Source organism: Electrona antarctica (genome assembly GCF_951216825.1).
Source record: "Electrona antarctica genome assembly, chromosome: 7".
NCBI classification, from domain to species: domain Eukaryota; kingdom Metazoa; phylum Chordata; class Actinopteri; order Myctophiformes; family Myctophidae; genus Electrona; species Electrona antarctica.
The window spans coordinates 8555400-8570363 of NC_136812.1; the positions used below are offsets into that span (position 1 = coordinate 8555400).

At 44.4% G+C, this 14964-nt stretch overlaps 1 protein-coding gene across 1 annotated transcript in view; it reads right to left on the reverse strand.

Annotated features, from left to right (window-relative positions):
• brinp3a.1 (bone morphogenetic protein/retinoic acid inducible neural-specific 3a, tandem duplicate 1) overlaps positions 1-14202 on the reverse strand; it is a 97202-nt gene extending 83000 nt beyond the window's left edge. Inside the window, exons 1-2 of the mRNA XM_079506285.1 lie at positions 14159-14202; positions 12935-13266 (exon numbers count right to left, since the gene is read on the reverse strand). Of these exons, the coding sequence (XP_079362411.1) occupies positions 12935-13209 (275 nt within the window). The 5' untranslated portion in view covers positions 13210-13266; positions 14159-14202. The remainder of the gene's footprint in view (positions 1-12934; positions 13267-14158) is intronic.
• Positions 14203-14964: the final 762 nt, after the last annotated feature.

Here is a 14964-nt window from a genome sequence, read left to right on the forward strand (position 1 = left end):
GCCTAAATGGGTTAAAGTAAGCACTACACTGTTTGAAACACTGTGGTTGAAACAAATGCAGAACTGTGCACTTTGTTAATAAAAAAGCAATCACACTATTGATTTACACCTCCCACAAAATGCCACTACACCAGAGAGATACTAGACATCAAGACGGTGTGGGGAAAAAGGCAGATTTTTACAACGGAGTGTGCTGTCATGAAGGCTCCAGATCGCTCCCTATGGTATTGAAATTTGTCACAGCCCTGACAGAGTCTGTTCATCGCAGACAAAAAAAACGAAGTGCCTGGAATGACTTTGGGTACATAATGAGGCATTCCCATTATTGTTAATACAGGCTCTGCTCACTGAACCTCCCAGACACACTCACTGGGTGAATAGCACCTAAGAGACTTGATGAACTCTTCTTGACACTGCTGCTGTATTATAGACGATATGATTCCTTTTGACTTGCAGGCACAACCACGCGGTCATGTTCTACTTGTCCAGAGATGGAACGTGCTTGCCCCGAAAAGTAAATTGTGAGGCAAAACACTTTGTCTTTATATATATTGTTTTTTACTTTACTTGTCAATTCTGGGGCTGTGAGATATGGACAAACCTCAACATTTATGCCAAATATCTTAATAGCTATAGCCTACTATACTGTAGCTATATGACTCGTTTTAAATCCCACAGACATCTTGTGTAGTGTTTATAGCGAACTAAAGATGCTTCCCCTGAAATAAAACTCCACCTGACTGGACATTTTATTTACTTGCTACGGGCAGTCGGGAAACCGTTGTCAGCCCCTGTTGGTATTTAAACCGCAACGCACGCACGCCCGCGCGCGCGCGCGCACACACACACACACACACACACACACACACACACACACACACACACACACACACACACACACACACACACACACACACACACACACACACTGTCGTCTGTCACACACACAATCTCTGTAGATGCCGCCCTGGATCTGTGCCCCTGATAACACCCCACATCAAACACTTGTCAGAAGACATAGACCCTACACTGGATGAGGTCCTTGTCATTGCCGCTGCTCCTGAAGCTGACGAGGACACTCAACTGCCTCTGTGCTGGAGTCTCATTCAACCTTTGACTGCAGTATAGAAGGACTCCTGTGCGTCTGTCTGTCCCCTTAATCATGCCCAGGGGTGGAAAGTATAAGTACGTACTAGTAGGGATGCTCTGATCAGGTTTTTTGGGGCCGATCCCGATCACAGATTGTTTTTCTCATGATCGATTGATACCGATACCGATCTTGTGCGTGAGGGGAAAGTTTTTATATTTCCAAAATTAATTATAATATGTCAAAACCCACGTCAACAAATATGCAAAATTACATTATACTTGAATATCTGACTTTTATACCACTTAAATGGTATAAAATATCGGTTTCTCCAGATAGAGTAAATTGCCGATCACTAGGCATGTAACGATCTATCGTATATCGATCGATATATATCGATATTAATCCCGACGATATGAATCGATTTAATAAAATCGATTTTCAAAAAAAAGAAATTAACCCATTTTGGGCGGGAACCCATTTTGGGTTCAATAGCTATAATTTAGCTATTGAAAAATAGCAGATCTACAAGTTCATAGAGCTTGTAGACCTACGAGCTTGTAGGTCTGCTATTTTTGAAAAATCATGAAAATATTTATTTCAGAAAACTGGAGGATTTAGAAGATTTTTTTTAAATTTTGAGGTCAGGCCTAAATTGGTTAAGGGGGGCTAGTGAATTATGGTTTGTGTGATATGAAATGTGAGCTTTAATCATATTCAAGTGCTTTTGGAGAGAAATGAGACCGAGTCACTTTCTGTAGTAGAGCACTGTAGAGGGGAGCTGTGTGTGTCTGTGATGGTCGTTGATGCTCAATAATACATCAAGGAATAGGCAATTATTATGTTTCAGCACTGTCAAATAGATCTACATCTATCCTAAGATGCCATCAAAGAAAGATTTTTTTACATGTTAACTCGAGTTAGGTTCTAAACAAGAAAGCATGTTTACAGTTGTTTAAGAAATTAAGTAAGTGACTCCATGCAGTCACTTTCAGTAGTAGAGTTCTGCAGAGGGGAGCTGTGTGTGTCTGTGACTGTGCCCAGGTGATGGTCGTTGATGCTCATTAATACATCAAGGAAGGCAATTATGTTTCTGCACTGTCCAAAGTAATGCTACTTCTTTTGCAATGTTAAGTTAAATAAAAAATATAAATTATATAAAAAAAAAATTAAAAAATCTGGAAAAAAAATGTTTTGGTTGAAATATCGTGAAGAATCGTATCGTGAACCTCATATCGTGATACGAGTCGTATCGTGAGTTGAGTGAATCGTTACCGATCACAGATAGGGTAAATTGCCGACCAACGATCGAATCATTTGGAGTGAATGTGGTCAGATTGGTCGGAGCGTCTCTACTACCTACATTATCCCATTTTGGGCGGGAACCCCTTTTGGTGTTTTAACTAAGCATTATGTTATACTTTAGCTATTGAAAAATAGCAGATCTACAAGCTCATAGCGCGCCACCGAGTGGCGCGCTACGAGCTTGTAGGTCTGCTATTTTTGAAAAATCGTGAAAATGCGGCACAAATCTGAAGACTTTTTTTTTTTTTTTTCGACGTTAGGCCTAAATGGGTTCTGGGAAATTGAGGCCCAATGCATTACAATGGCGGCGGTAGCGCGCAGCGCGCCCGTTGCTTATCCGCTCTGTTGTCGTGATCGCCACTTTGTAATACTTCTCAACACTACGACAAGTGATTACATTACACCCTTTTAAAGCAGATTTTCATCTCGAGCACAAGGACAAAGGCGGCGCAGTGGCTCTTCAAAGGTTACTGTAAACTCGGCAGGGAGATCTGGAACACGATTGTTTAATCACCGGCCGCAGGAAAATGTTTGGGGGCATTGTTTACTTGAGTAAAGTATTTCCCATTTTCAATCCTTTTAATTCACTTCTAATCCATTACTTGTCAGAGGAAAGTCACTAGTTACTTTGTAGATTATTATTACAAAACACGTGAACCACTTCAGGTCACAGTGTATCTTGCATCACGATGCAACTATAGTGAGCAAAGCAAAGCAAAGTTCTTTGTTTACCCAGGGTGAATGGACTAAGCTTGAGATGCTTGTTTATAGCCAGACCCTGCTCCTAGAACATTTCATGGTAGGGGTTCAATGCCTTGCTCAAGGGCACTTCAGCGGTGGTAATTTTAACGTGCCGGTCTGGGGATTCGAACTGGCGACCTTCCGATAACAAGACCGCTCCGCAAACCGTTCAGCCACCGCTGCCCCAAGTATTTGAAAAATAGTTTTACATTTTTAACTTATAAGGTTATATAATATTTTGATGGCGATACTTTTGTACTTTTACTCTAAACAGGTAAAACACGAGCGTACTTCTTCCATCACTGATCGAGCCACTCACTCAAGTGCTGCTGTGTGAGTGCAAATTGTAGGGAGCCTTGTGTTTAAGTGAAAGCCTAATCATACTTCATATGACAAAGTATAAACTAGACTTGAGTCTACAGTGTTTTACAGTAATCTGCTCTGTCGATTCTGATCTGCTTCGTTTAGTTTCATTTACTTTCTTGCACACAGTTCTGTTCTGTTCTGTTCCATTCCTTTAGAATTCTGTACATTACAGTCATTACATTCTGTAGAACAGTCGTTCTCAACCTCTTTCATATCAAGGACCCCCAAATTGACACTCAATTAGCCCACGGACCCCCATTTGAAAAGATATGCCAAGGACCCCCATAAGAGACGATTTTTACAGCTCTAGCAGTGATTCTCAGCCATTTTAATTTCAAGGACCCCCAGTTTGACCTGCATTAGGCTACGGACCCCGCATTTGATGGCATTTCTATCTCTGGAACCCCCGATTTATATTGTAAAATCACACTGTTAATTTAACTCTGAGAGTGTGCAAATGGACCCAAATGGACCCATAAGGGTTCCATTTGTTACACTCTCTGAGTTACAGACCCATACGTGTCCATTTGGTTACTAACTATCTATCATTTACCTGGGGAACCTCTGGAACTCCCTGAAGGACCCCTGGGGGTCCCCGGACCCCACTTTAAGAACCACTGCTGTAGAACAGTGGTTCCCAATGAACTACAATTCCCATAATGCTTTGGTGCACTGCTCCTCCTTGTGGATAGGTGGAGGGCTGTCTTAAGCTGTTACTACCAGACAGGCGTGGCCGTTTTCTGCTGTCTGCTGGCGTCTTCGGGCCGAAGACGGGTTTTTTTTAGACAGCTGGTGGATGGAAATTAAGCTCCACCCACGCGGCTGACTGCCGCGGGGGCAAGCGTTTCGGGGAATCTGGCCGTTGCGGCAGCTTCTTTTCCATCCACCAGCTGTCTAAAAACCGTCAGAGACGCCGGCAGACAGCTTCCTTTGGCCACGCCTGTCTGCTCAGGTCTGGAAACGCTGTCACTGAGACAGCATGTAGTCCAAGGAAGCTTTGAGAAGGAAAGGAAATGGTCACGTGACGTGACTGGGCTGCGCCATGACACTTTCATGGTAGCCAAACTCACACCGGAAGTTCAATGAATACATGACAGTGAATATGGAGCCGGCTGGACCAGCTCATAACTTAGATCTGAGGATCTAAACAGCAGCAGGTATCGTTTCTGGAGATTTGGCTGCCAGACAGGAAACGGTGGGAAGTCTTGCGATACTTGGTACGTTCAGAAAGGTACTTTGTGCTCTTTAGATACCATACCTCTATAAAATTACACAGTGGACACATCGAAAAGCAACACAGCAGACAATAATGTGTTACATGTCTTCTGTTATTTGCCAGAAGCGATTACTTTACAAAAGGTCTCAGTCATTCAGAAATAGTGTTTGTTCATGAGCTGGTCACTGAGCTCTCATTGACTCCAGTGCATTCTGACGAACTTCCGGGTGTAGTTTTCCTTCTCAAAGCTTCCTTGATGTAGTCCAGGAAGTAAGTGAGCCCAGTGTCCATGACATCAGAGACACTGGGCTTACTGCTAAAATCTAAAATATCTAAAACCACATATTACACACATAAAGACCCCCAGGAAAGTGTTCTAAATTTTCTCCGGGACCCCAATTTATATTGTGAAATCAATGTTAATTTACAACCCATCAGGGTCCATTTGGTTCCAAATTATCATTCAGCTGGGGACCCCCTGGAACTCCCTCAAGGACCCCCACTTTGAGAACCACTGTTTCATACTACATTTATATCTACACCTCCTAATCCCTGTGCGTTGCTAACTCCATTTCTTATTATTCGTTAGTCCTGTTAGCTGTATCTCTTCTTCTCCATCTGTCCTGTGCTTCATACTGTAATGCCATGACAACTGAATCTATAAAGGTCTAACTACAGTATCTAAACACAGAGAAAGGATAGCAGACTTTACTTCTGACGCTACAAGACGGAACATCATGCCCCTGCACCATAATATTATCATCTTACCCCATTTAGACCTGAGGACCATTCTACAAATCGTTCTAAATCCTGACAGTTTTCTGAAAAACCCTATGTTTCTATGTTAGTGCAGGGTTCTCTACCTTTTTCATGTCAAGGACCCCCAGAATTATCTGTATTTGGGCGCCGTCTGAAAATATGTAGTTCCAGGGACCTCCCACAAGCAAAGATATGAGTCTAAAAATGTTCGCTGTGAAAGCATTACATTCAAAGATCTGCGCCACATTTTCACGATTTTTCAAAAATAGCAGATCTACAAGCTCGTAGCGCGGCACTCGGTGCCGCGCTATGAGCTTGTAGATCTGCTATTTTTCAATAGCTACACTATAACATAATGCTTTAAAACACCAAGAGGGATTCACGCCCAAAATGGGTTAATAAACACATATTCATATCCAATTGAAGCCCTTAATCACTGCCTAATTACAAGAAAGGTCTGCCTAGATGACACACAGTCACAGTGAATTGCAGCGAAGGCGCTGGAGGGCACAAATAAAAGCAGGAGATGAGAAATTGCTCCACAGAGGTGGGATCTTAAAAAAAAATGAATGACCCGTGAGAATGAAGGTTGAGCTGACATTTTGACTAATAATAATAATGCCACCGTGTCCAATGGCTTTGCTTTTTAACCCATTCTAGACGGGAACCCCATTTGGTGTTCATAGCATTATGTTATACTTTAGCTATTGCAAAATAGCAGATCTACAAGCTCATACGATCTTGTAGATCTGCTATTTTTTGGAAAAATCGTGAAAATGTGGCGCAAATCTTTGAATATATATTCTTTCACAGTGAACGTTTTTAACTCAAATCGTTGCTTCTGGGGAGGTCCCCTGGAACAACATATTTTCAAATGGAGGTCGGCGGCCAATTACACGATATATTTTTGGGGGTCCTTGACATGAAAATGTTTGAGAACCACTAAAATAGGTTTTTCAGAAAACTGTCAGGATTTAGAAGGCATTTGTAGAATCGTCTTCAGGTCTAAATGGGTTAATTCCGGAAATAAAAATGAGAGAAAAGCGAGCATAGAAAAGGAACATTTCACAGAGCCATTTTTAGAAGAAGCCTGGGATGATGATGAGGAACGTTTCTCCCTTTTAATTACACACTATCCTCCATCTTAGGTTATCCCATTTTGGGCGGGAACCCCTTTTGGTGTTTTAAGCGTAACGTTATACTTTAGCTATTGAAAAATAGCAGATCTACAAGCTCATAGCGAGCTTGTAGGTCTGCTATTTTTGAAAAATCGTGAAAATGTAGTGCAAATCTTTGAATATATATATTCTTTCAGAGCCAACGTTTTTAACTAAAATCTTTGCTTCTGGGGGAGTCCCTGGAACAACATATATTCAGATGGGGGTCGGCGGGCCAATTACATATCATTTTTGGGGGTCCTTTACATTAAAATGTTTGAGGACGACTGAAATAGAAACATGAGGTTTTTCAGAAAACGGTCAGGATTTAGAAGACATTTGTAGAATCGTCCTCAGGTCTAAATGGATTATACACTAAACATATGGTCGCCCAATTAACACCCATTTACATTATTGATGCTTGTGCTACATTGCATATCTTTTACTGGTTGGAGAGGAGGAAATGTGTAATTAAATATAGTATTTCAGTAATCACGTTTAATAGTGATTGGTGTGGATCATAGTCAGATCAGTTGAGGAGGCATACGATCGATTAGTATGGTAGGAATCGACTTGCACCGTTTCACACACCAGTAGGCTTAGTTGGAATTGAACCAGGGATTCTGTACATGCAGAACGTTGTACAACAGTGTGTTTATGTTGTGGATAGCCTGTGCCGTGGCTCAGCGGTCCAGGCACCTTGGCTGGTAATCCAGTCTAGCAGTGTGCCGCGGGTTCGACTCCCGATCCCGACGGCCTTTACTGCATGTCATCCCCCCATCTCTCTCCCCATTTCCTGTCAGCCTACTGTCTGTCCCTCCATAAAAAATATAAAATAAAGGCGAAAGCCACAAAAAAAAACATTAACATTTTTTTTTTTTTTAATTGTTGAGCAATTGTTCATTGTTCACCCCTGCAATGACTTATTTTCTATCAACTACACACACCCCATGAAGCCTGGAATTCATGGAGGTTGTTTCGTTTTTGTCACATTCCTCAGCCAATAATTTGATGACCGGGTCATCATCGGTCAATAAGAGACTCAAGTAGGAAGAGACTCCTCCGGTCAGCAAATTACCGGCTTCAGAAAAAGAATTGAATCCAAGGCTTCATTCATGGTGTGTGTATAACCCTAGACCTAACCCCAAAACAAGTCTTCTTTTTTGTTTGCGTGAACTACTCTGTCCTTATATAAAGGTCAGCAGCTTTCCCGGTGCAATAAGTATCCACCAGGGGGAGATAAGGCACTAGTGACCGACTGTCTCCTCCGGTCCCCTCGTCTCATCTCTCTCTCCAGCAACCCTCAAGTCCCTCGCCTCGGCCCCTGACGGCAAAGGCCAACCGAGCTCCGGGGAATATTTATGAGTGAAGTAGAGCAATTGGTTTGAAATCATCAGAGGGTGGGCGAATGCGAGAGAGAGAGAGATAGAGAGGGAGAGAACGGCACTTGTGAAGATCCATCTGGCGGTAATGACAGAGGTGGAGTTGGGCTTTTAATATCATTATTTAACCTTCTTTTCACCTTGTGGGTTAATTAAGAGTAATTTCTTATTCCTTGTACACCTATTCCTTTGTGCGTGTGAGTGTGTGAGTGTGTGAGCGTGTGAGCGTGTGAGCGTGCATGCGTGCGTGCGTGCGTGCGTGCGTGCGCCGTGTCTACCAGTGTCTGTATATTTTGTGATGGTACGTTACGCAGTATAATGTCTTTGGGTGGTGTGCAACGACACAAAGAAGGAGAGAGAAAGAGGGGGTAGAGACTAGAGAGAGATGCAGAGGCTGGGAGGAACAGAGAGACCAGAGAGAGACGCAGAGGCTGGGAGGAACAGAGAGACTAGAGAGAGATGCAGAGGCTGGGAGGAACAGAGAGACGAGAGAGAGACGCCGAGGCTGGGAGGAACAGAGAGACCAGAGAGAGACGCCGAGGCTGGGAGGAACAGAGAGACCAGAGAGAGACGCAGAGGCTGGGAGGAACAGAGAGACCAGAGAGAGACGCCGAGGCTGGGAGGAACAGAGAGACCAGAGAGAGACGCCGAGGCTGGGAGGAACAGAGAGACCAGAGAGAGACGCCGAGGCTGGGAGGAACAGAGAGACCAGAGAGAGACGCCGAGGCTGGGAGGAACAGAGAGACGAGAGACGGATCTAGAAGGAAAGCAAGCGATACTGTAGTAGTAAAAATCACACCCGTGTGAAGTGAGGGGCGCTAATAGATTAACCCATTTTGACCTGAGATCAGATTCTAAAAAATGTCTTCTACATCCTGACAGTATTCTGAAAAAGCTATGTTTCTATGTCAGTCGTTCTTCGATTTTTCAAAAATAGCAGACCTACAAGTTCGTAGCGCGCCACTTGGTGGTGCGCTATGAGCTTGTAGATCTGCTATTTTTCAATAGCTAAAGCATAACATAATGCTAACACCAAAAGGGGTTCCCGCCCAAAATGGTTTTAAAGTCTAACTCATGTTGATTAGGTGATGTAATGGTGATGTAAAACAAACGGTGCCAACACAAACATTAAGCGCCATTAACAATACAGAGACAATATGACGTAATGAGGCACATTATGACGTAAATTCTCCCTCCATTGTCAATGGCGTTTACAAAACAAACATTGAACTAAAGACAAATATTTAAACCTGTGTATAGGAGGGGCTGGCGCCCCTCAAAAATCACACCTGCGTGAGGGGCGCTCTTATCATCAGACATCATCATGACGTAACATGTCTATTGGCTCGTCCACATGACGTCAATTCTCCATTAATTGTCAATGGGAATTTAATGTTTGTGTAAGACGAAAGTCTATAATAGCTGAATATAGGAGGGGCCAGCGCCCGTCAAAAAGATTTTAAAAAATGCAGATAGAGTTGGGAATAGTTAGGAAAAAAGGACAGAGGGAGAGACAAAGATCTGGAGCGTTGCACACTAATGGACCCATGCATGGACCCATTTCTGCACAGTGAAATCCCTTTTTTGTTTTTTCATCTGTGACTCTGTGATACTGTGCCTAAATGGAACCAAATCCATTTGGTTACATTTTACAGTCTCCCACGTACTTTACTGTGTGTGTGTGCGTGCGTGTGCGTGTGTGTGTGTGTGTGTGTGACTGTGTGTGTGTGTGTGTGTGTGTGTGTGTGTGTGTGTGTGTGTGACTGTGTAGTGTGTGTGTGTGTGTGTGTGTGACTGTGTGCGTGTGACTGTGCGTGTGACAGTGCGTGTGACTGTGTGTGTGTGTGTGTGTGTGTGTGTGTGTGTGTGTGTGTGTGTGTGTGTGTGTGTGTGTGTGTGTGTGTGTGTGTGTGTGTGTGTGTGTGTGTGTGTGTGTGTGTGTGTGTGTGTGTGTGTGTGTGGTGTGCGTGCGTGTGTGGTGTGTGTGAGAGGGGAGCACCTGGGGAAGAACGAGGAGTTACACTATACATTCTCCATCTGTGGCTGGCTGCCTACGTCACCTACGTCAGCCGCTAAATGCCAGTGTCAGTCAATACCGCTCAGTTGCCATCAGGCACTCTCGGCGGCGGCTCCAGACGCACTGACAGCCCCTCACACACAGTATCGCGGCTCTTCATCGTGGATCAAAACACTCCGCTGGCGTGCACAGATACCGTATGCACTGCACGGACGACGCGTGTGAGGCACGTTCAAACGTCTAGTATTGACAGACTTTCACTGCACCGTACTGTACAGTATGAAGTATGAACACACAAACACTCAGGCTTGCACCAAAGTACTGTAAAGGACACACACACTTATGTGTTAACGCTGGCACATAATGTGGGAAATCAGGCATGCACGCACGCACACACGCATGCACTCAGAGAGTCTCTCTTTTTCTAAGGAAAAACAGCAATAATGAAGTCAAAATAGCTATAAAGCCTATATAAGAGTATTTATACCCTGAAGCTTAACCCTGATTTGTTTTATGTCTCTCACCAAAAATACCAGAACAGATCTACAAGCTCACAATGCATTGAGAGCTATAGCAGACCTACTACTGTTTGGGTGGCGTGCAACTACTGTATGTATAAATCTGTTGTTCCGGCATACATACAGAGGATTCGTTCTTTCAGCTCAATGTGATGAGAGTCCTCTTTAGGGGAGGCTTTCTTACATTTATCCCATTCCTAAAATTATGTCTTTCATCATCAGTTAGTGATCGTATTACATTTAGCAGGTATTCATTTCATTTCAGGTACATTAATATGACACCAACATACAGTAAAGGCTTGTTGGAACAAGCTGCTCCGTGGCATAAGATAACCCAAACGACAACATTGTACTGCCACCTTTTGTATTGGTAGAAAGAAACGCGTTTGGTAATTTAGCACTTTTCTAAACAGGCGTGAATTAATGTATCTGTTACGTTCTATAGGTTGAATTCTCTAAAGCGGGAGGTAAATCGCCCAGCGACATGCTTCAAAGCTGCAAGTTAACTACAATGCTTCCAACTAACACCCACAAGTACTACACAACACCCCCCCACACATCATCTGGCTCCGTCAGTTATCTTTGATATCCTGCTGCTTCCCCAAAGCCCCTCCTGCGGTACCTAGCCTGCTTGAAGTCACTCTGTACTGATATGCAAGGTTCTGGTGTTACTCCTGCGGTACCCAGCCTGCTTGAAGTCACTCTGTACTGATATGCAAGGTTCTGGTGTTACTCCTGCGGTACCTAGCCTGCTTTAAGTCACTCTGTACTGATATGCAAGGTTCTGGTGTTACTCCTGCGGTACCCAGCCTGCTTGAAGTCACTCTGTACTGATATGCAAGGTTCTGGTGTTACTCCTGCGGTACCCAGCCTGCTTGAAGTCACTCTGTACTGATATGCAAGGTTCTGGTGTTACTCCTGTGGTACCTTAGCCTGCTTGAAGTCACTCTGTACTGATATGCAAGGTTCTGGTGTTACTCCTGCGGTACCTTAGCCTGCTTGAAGTCACTCTGTACTGATATGCAAGGTTCTGGTGTTACTCCTGCGGTACCTAGCCTGCTTTAAGTCACTCTGTACTGATATGCAAGGTTCTGGTGTTACTCCTGCGGTACCCAGCCTGCTTGAAGTCACTCTGTACTGATATGCAAGGTTCTGGTGTTACTCCTGCGGTACCCAGCCTGCTTGAAGTCACTCTGTACTGATATGCAAGGTTCTGGTGTTACTCCTGTGGTACCTTAGCCTGCTTGAAGTCACTCTGTACTGATATGCAAGGTTCTGGTGTTACTCCTGCGGTACCTTAGCCTGCTTGAAGTCACTCTGTACTGATATGCAAGGTTCTGGTGTTACTCCTGTGGTACCCAGCCTGCTTGAAGTCACTCTGTACTGATATGCAAGGTTCTGGTGTTACTCCTGCGGTACCTAGCCTGCTTTAAGTCACTCTGTACTGATATGCAAGGTTCTGGTGTTACTCCTGCGGTACCTTAGCCTGCTTGAAGTCACTCTGTACTGATATGCAAGGTTCTGGTGTTACTCCTGTGGTACCCAGCCTGCTTGAAGTCACTCTGTACTGATATGCAAGGTTCTGGTGTTACTCCTGCGGTACCTAGCCTGCTTTAAGTCACTCTGTACTGATATGCAAGGTTCTGGTGTTACTCCTGCGGTACCCAGCCTGCTTGAAGTCACTCTGTACTGATATGCAAGGTTCTGGTGTTACTCCTGCGGTACCCAGCCTGCTTGAAGTCACTCTGTACTGATATGCAAGGTTCTGGTGTTACTCCTGCGGTACCCAGCCTGCTTTAAGTCACTCTGTACTGATATGCAAGGTTCTGGTGTTACTCCTGTGGTACCCAGCCTGCTTGAAGTCACTCTGTACTGATATGCAAGGTTCTGGTGTTTGGTGCAAAACAAGGGGAGTTACGAGTGTACAAATGGAACCAAAGTGGACCCGGAACTAAGGGACCATTTGGTTAAAATTACACATTCAATGTGTACACTCTCTCTCTCTCACAGATGCAACTGGATTAACGAGCACTGCATGAGGATTTTACTCTTAAACTCTCCAAGTCATCTTCCTTCAACACTAACCCTTGATTCCACATTCCACACGTTTGCCACCGACTAAATATGCATCTTTATAGGCGCTATATTTAAACTCTTACAGCATGTTATTGAATGCCCGCCTACTTGCCTCTGGCTTCATGTCAAGATACTTTATGTTGCTCTCAGCAGCACACATGATGTCAACTTCAAACATCGCTTACATATCTGGATCTGACTGTAGTTTCATTTCACCCTTCAGAACACTGTCTTTCTTTATGGCTACATGACAGTGGTCCGACTGTCCTCGTTATCGTGGACGACGTGCTCACATGCTGCTACTACTCACCTGTATATCTTGTACTTTGTGGCGAAGCCCTGCTGGTGGCGCTCCGTGAAATCTACAAACTCCTGGGCGTGGTGAAAGGGTCCCTTGTCGGACAGGAGCCAGCCCAGGGGCCCCGTTCCTTTGCCAGTGCCCGAGGAGGAGGCAGCCGTGTCGGCCGCCCTGGCCCCTTGTGACACGGACACGTAGCACTGGAGCACGCTCAGTGTTATCCACCACCACCACCTCCATAGAAACATGAGGGCCACCAGTCTAACGGAGCTGCACTGGCCGCTCATGCTGCTTCCCCGCCCGGCCCCGATGACTCCTCATTCTCCCCACGCGTTGAAATAATCCTGGGTGGGGAGAGAGAGAGAGAGAGAGAGAGAGAGAGGAAGGAGAGAGAGAGAGAGGAAGGAGAGAGAACAAGGGGAGTTAAGGCTTGGTAAAGAGAGGAATATGTTTGTTTCTTTCTTTCTTTCTTCCGTTCTCTCCCCCACCCCTTTTTCCCCATATACATTTTCCCCCTTTTTTACTTTTTTTATATGATGATTTCCTGTTTTTTTTTATAGAAGTGTATTTGTACGTCTCTAAATGTTCTGATGAATTGAAAATGCTGGACTGGACCCTGTTGTAGACAAGTGTGAGTGCTTAATCATGGTGTGATAACAGTAACAGTTTTTTGTATTGACCTGTGCTTTCGTTTGAAATGTACTATACTATGTTCTATAGCCTTGTATACTGTGAAATAAAATTATCAATCTACAATTTAGGCATTTAGCAGACGCTCTTAATCCAGAGCGATTTACATTAGGCAAGAACAAAAGCATGGGAATACATCACATATATAAAATGCATTTATCATGAAACATGCGTAAGCTAAGAACTCTCTCTCTCTCTCTCTCTCTCTCTCTTCACGTTTTGGGTGTTGGAGAGCAAGAATAGAGAGGGTGAGATATAGTGGAGATTGAGAAGCAGTGAGATACAGTTTGGAGAGTCATTCATGCACTTTCTATTCGTGTTGGTTCAAACACGCGTGGCTGTGATTCACAATGTATTACAGCAGTAGGCCTACCATACCTAATACTTTTAGATAAGCAGTGACTGATGTTGTAGGCCTAGTAGCTCATGTGTTTAATTAAAATGTTACATCTGTACTATAGACCAAATGGTGTCCCAAGGAAAGAAACAAGAAGATGGGGGAAAAAAAAAAACTTTTAATTAAACGGGTTTTTTTTCTTTCTTTACCTGATTGTGCAAGCCTTATTATAGTCCTTGCGTTGTGGTAGGAATTACTCTCCGCAAAATCCTTTGAACGGCCAGTGAAGTTGTGGTCGAGGCAGTGCATATAAAGCGCGGCGTGCATGGGAATGTTTTTCTTCTCGCCTTTCCTTCTTATTCTTCTTGAAGGGGTAACAGCAAAACACAAGGAAGAGAAGAGAGGCACTAATAATATATTACGTGGTCCAAAAGAACTTGAAAAAATCCCCGGGCGCCCACTCTCCTTTTCACCGCCGCATATACCTCCACGGAAAGACTTAATTATCCGATCAATAGGCTGTACAATCCAACGGAATATTAACGGCCGGGCGCAAAGCGCGCACCGCTGCGAGGAACAACAATCCAAGTCGTGTTGATGAACATGACTATAAGTTTGGAGAGGACGCGTCCGACGGTCCGACCGTAATATTTTACCATGCGCGAGTCCCGCGAGAACGAACTACCATCGTGCAGGTGAGCATGAAGCATTTAGCCTCCTGCCCGCCCGGGTTACTCCTCTGGTTTGTAGAGAGACGCGCACTTCGAGGCGCGCGGCGTCCGGACGGAGACCGAGTGGTGCTGATGATGCGCGTTCAATGCATGCATGTATGTAGTGTATCCTCCGTGCAGTCTGTACTCTGTACAGTGTGAATGGAGCTCTCTCTCTCTCTTCCTCTCTCTTCCTTGCCGTGCGAAGCGATTAATTTATTCCAGCGCCGAGCCCACTCCCCATTGGCTGGGACAGAACGGGGGGAAGGTGTGAGTGTAGGAGGAGGAGGAGGAGGAGGAGGGGT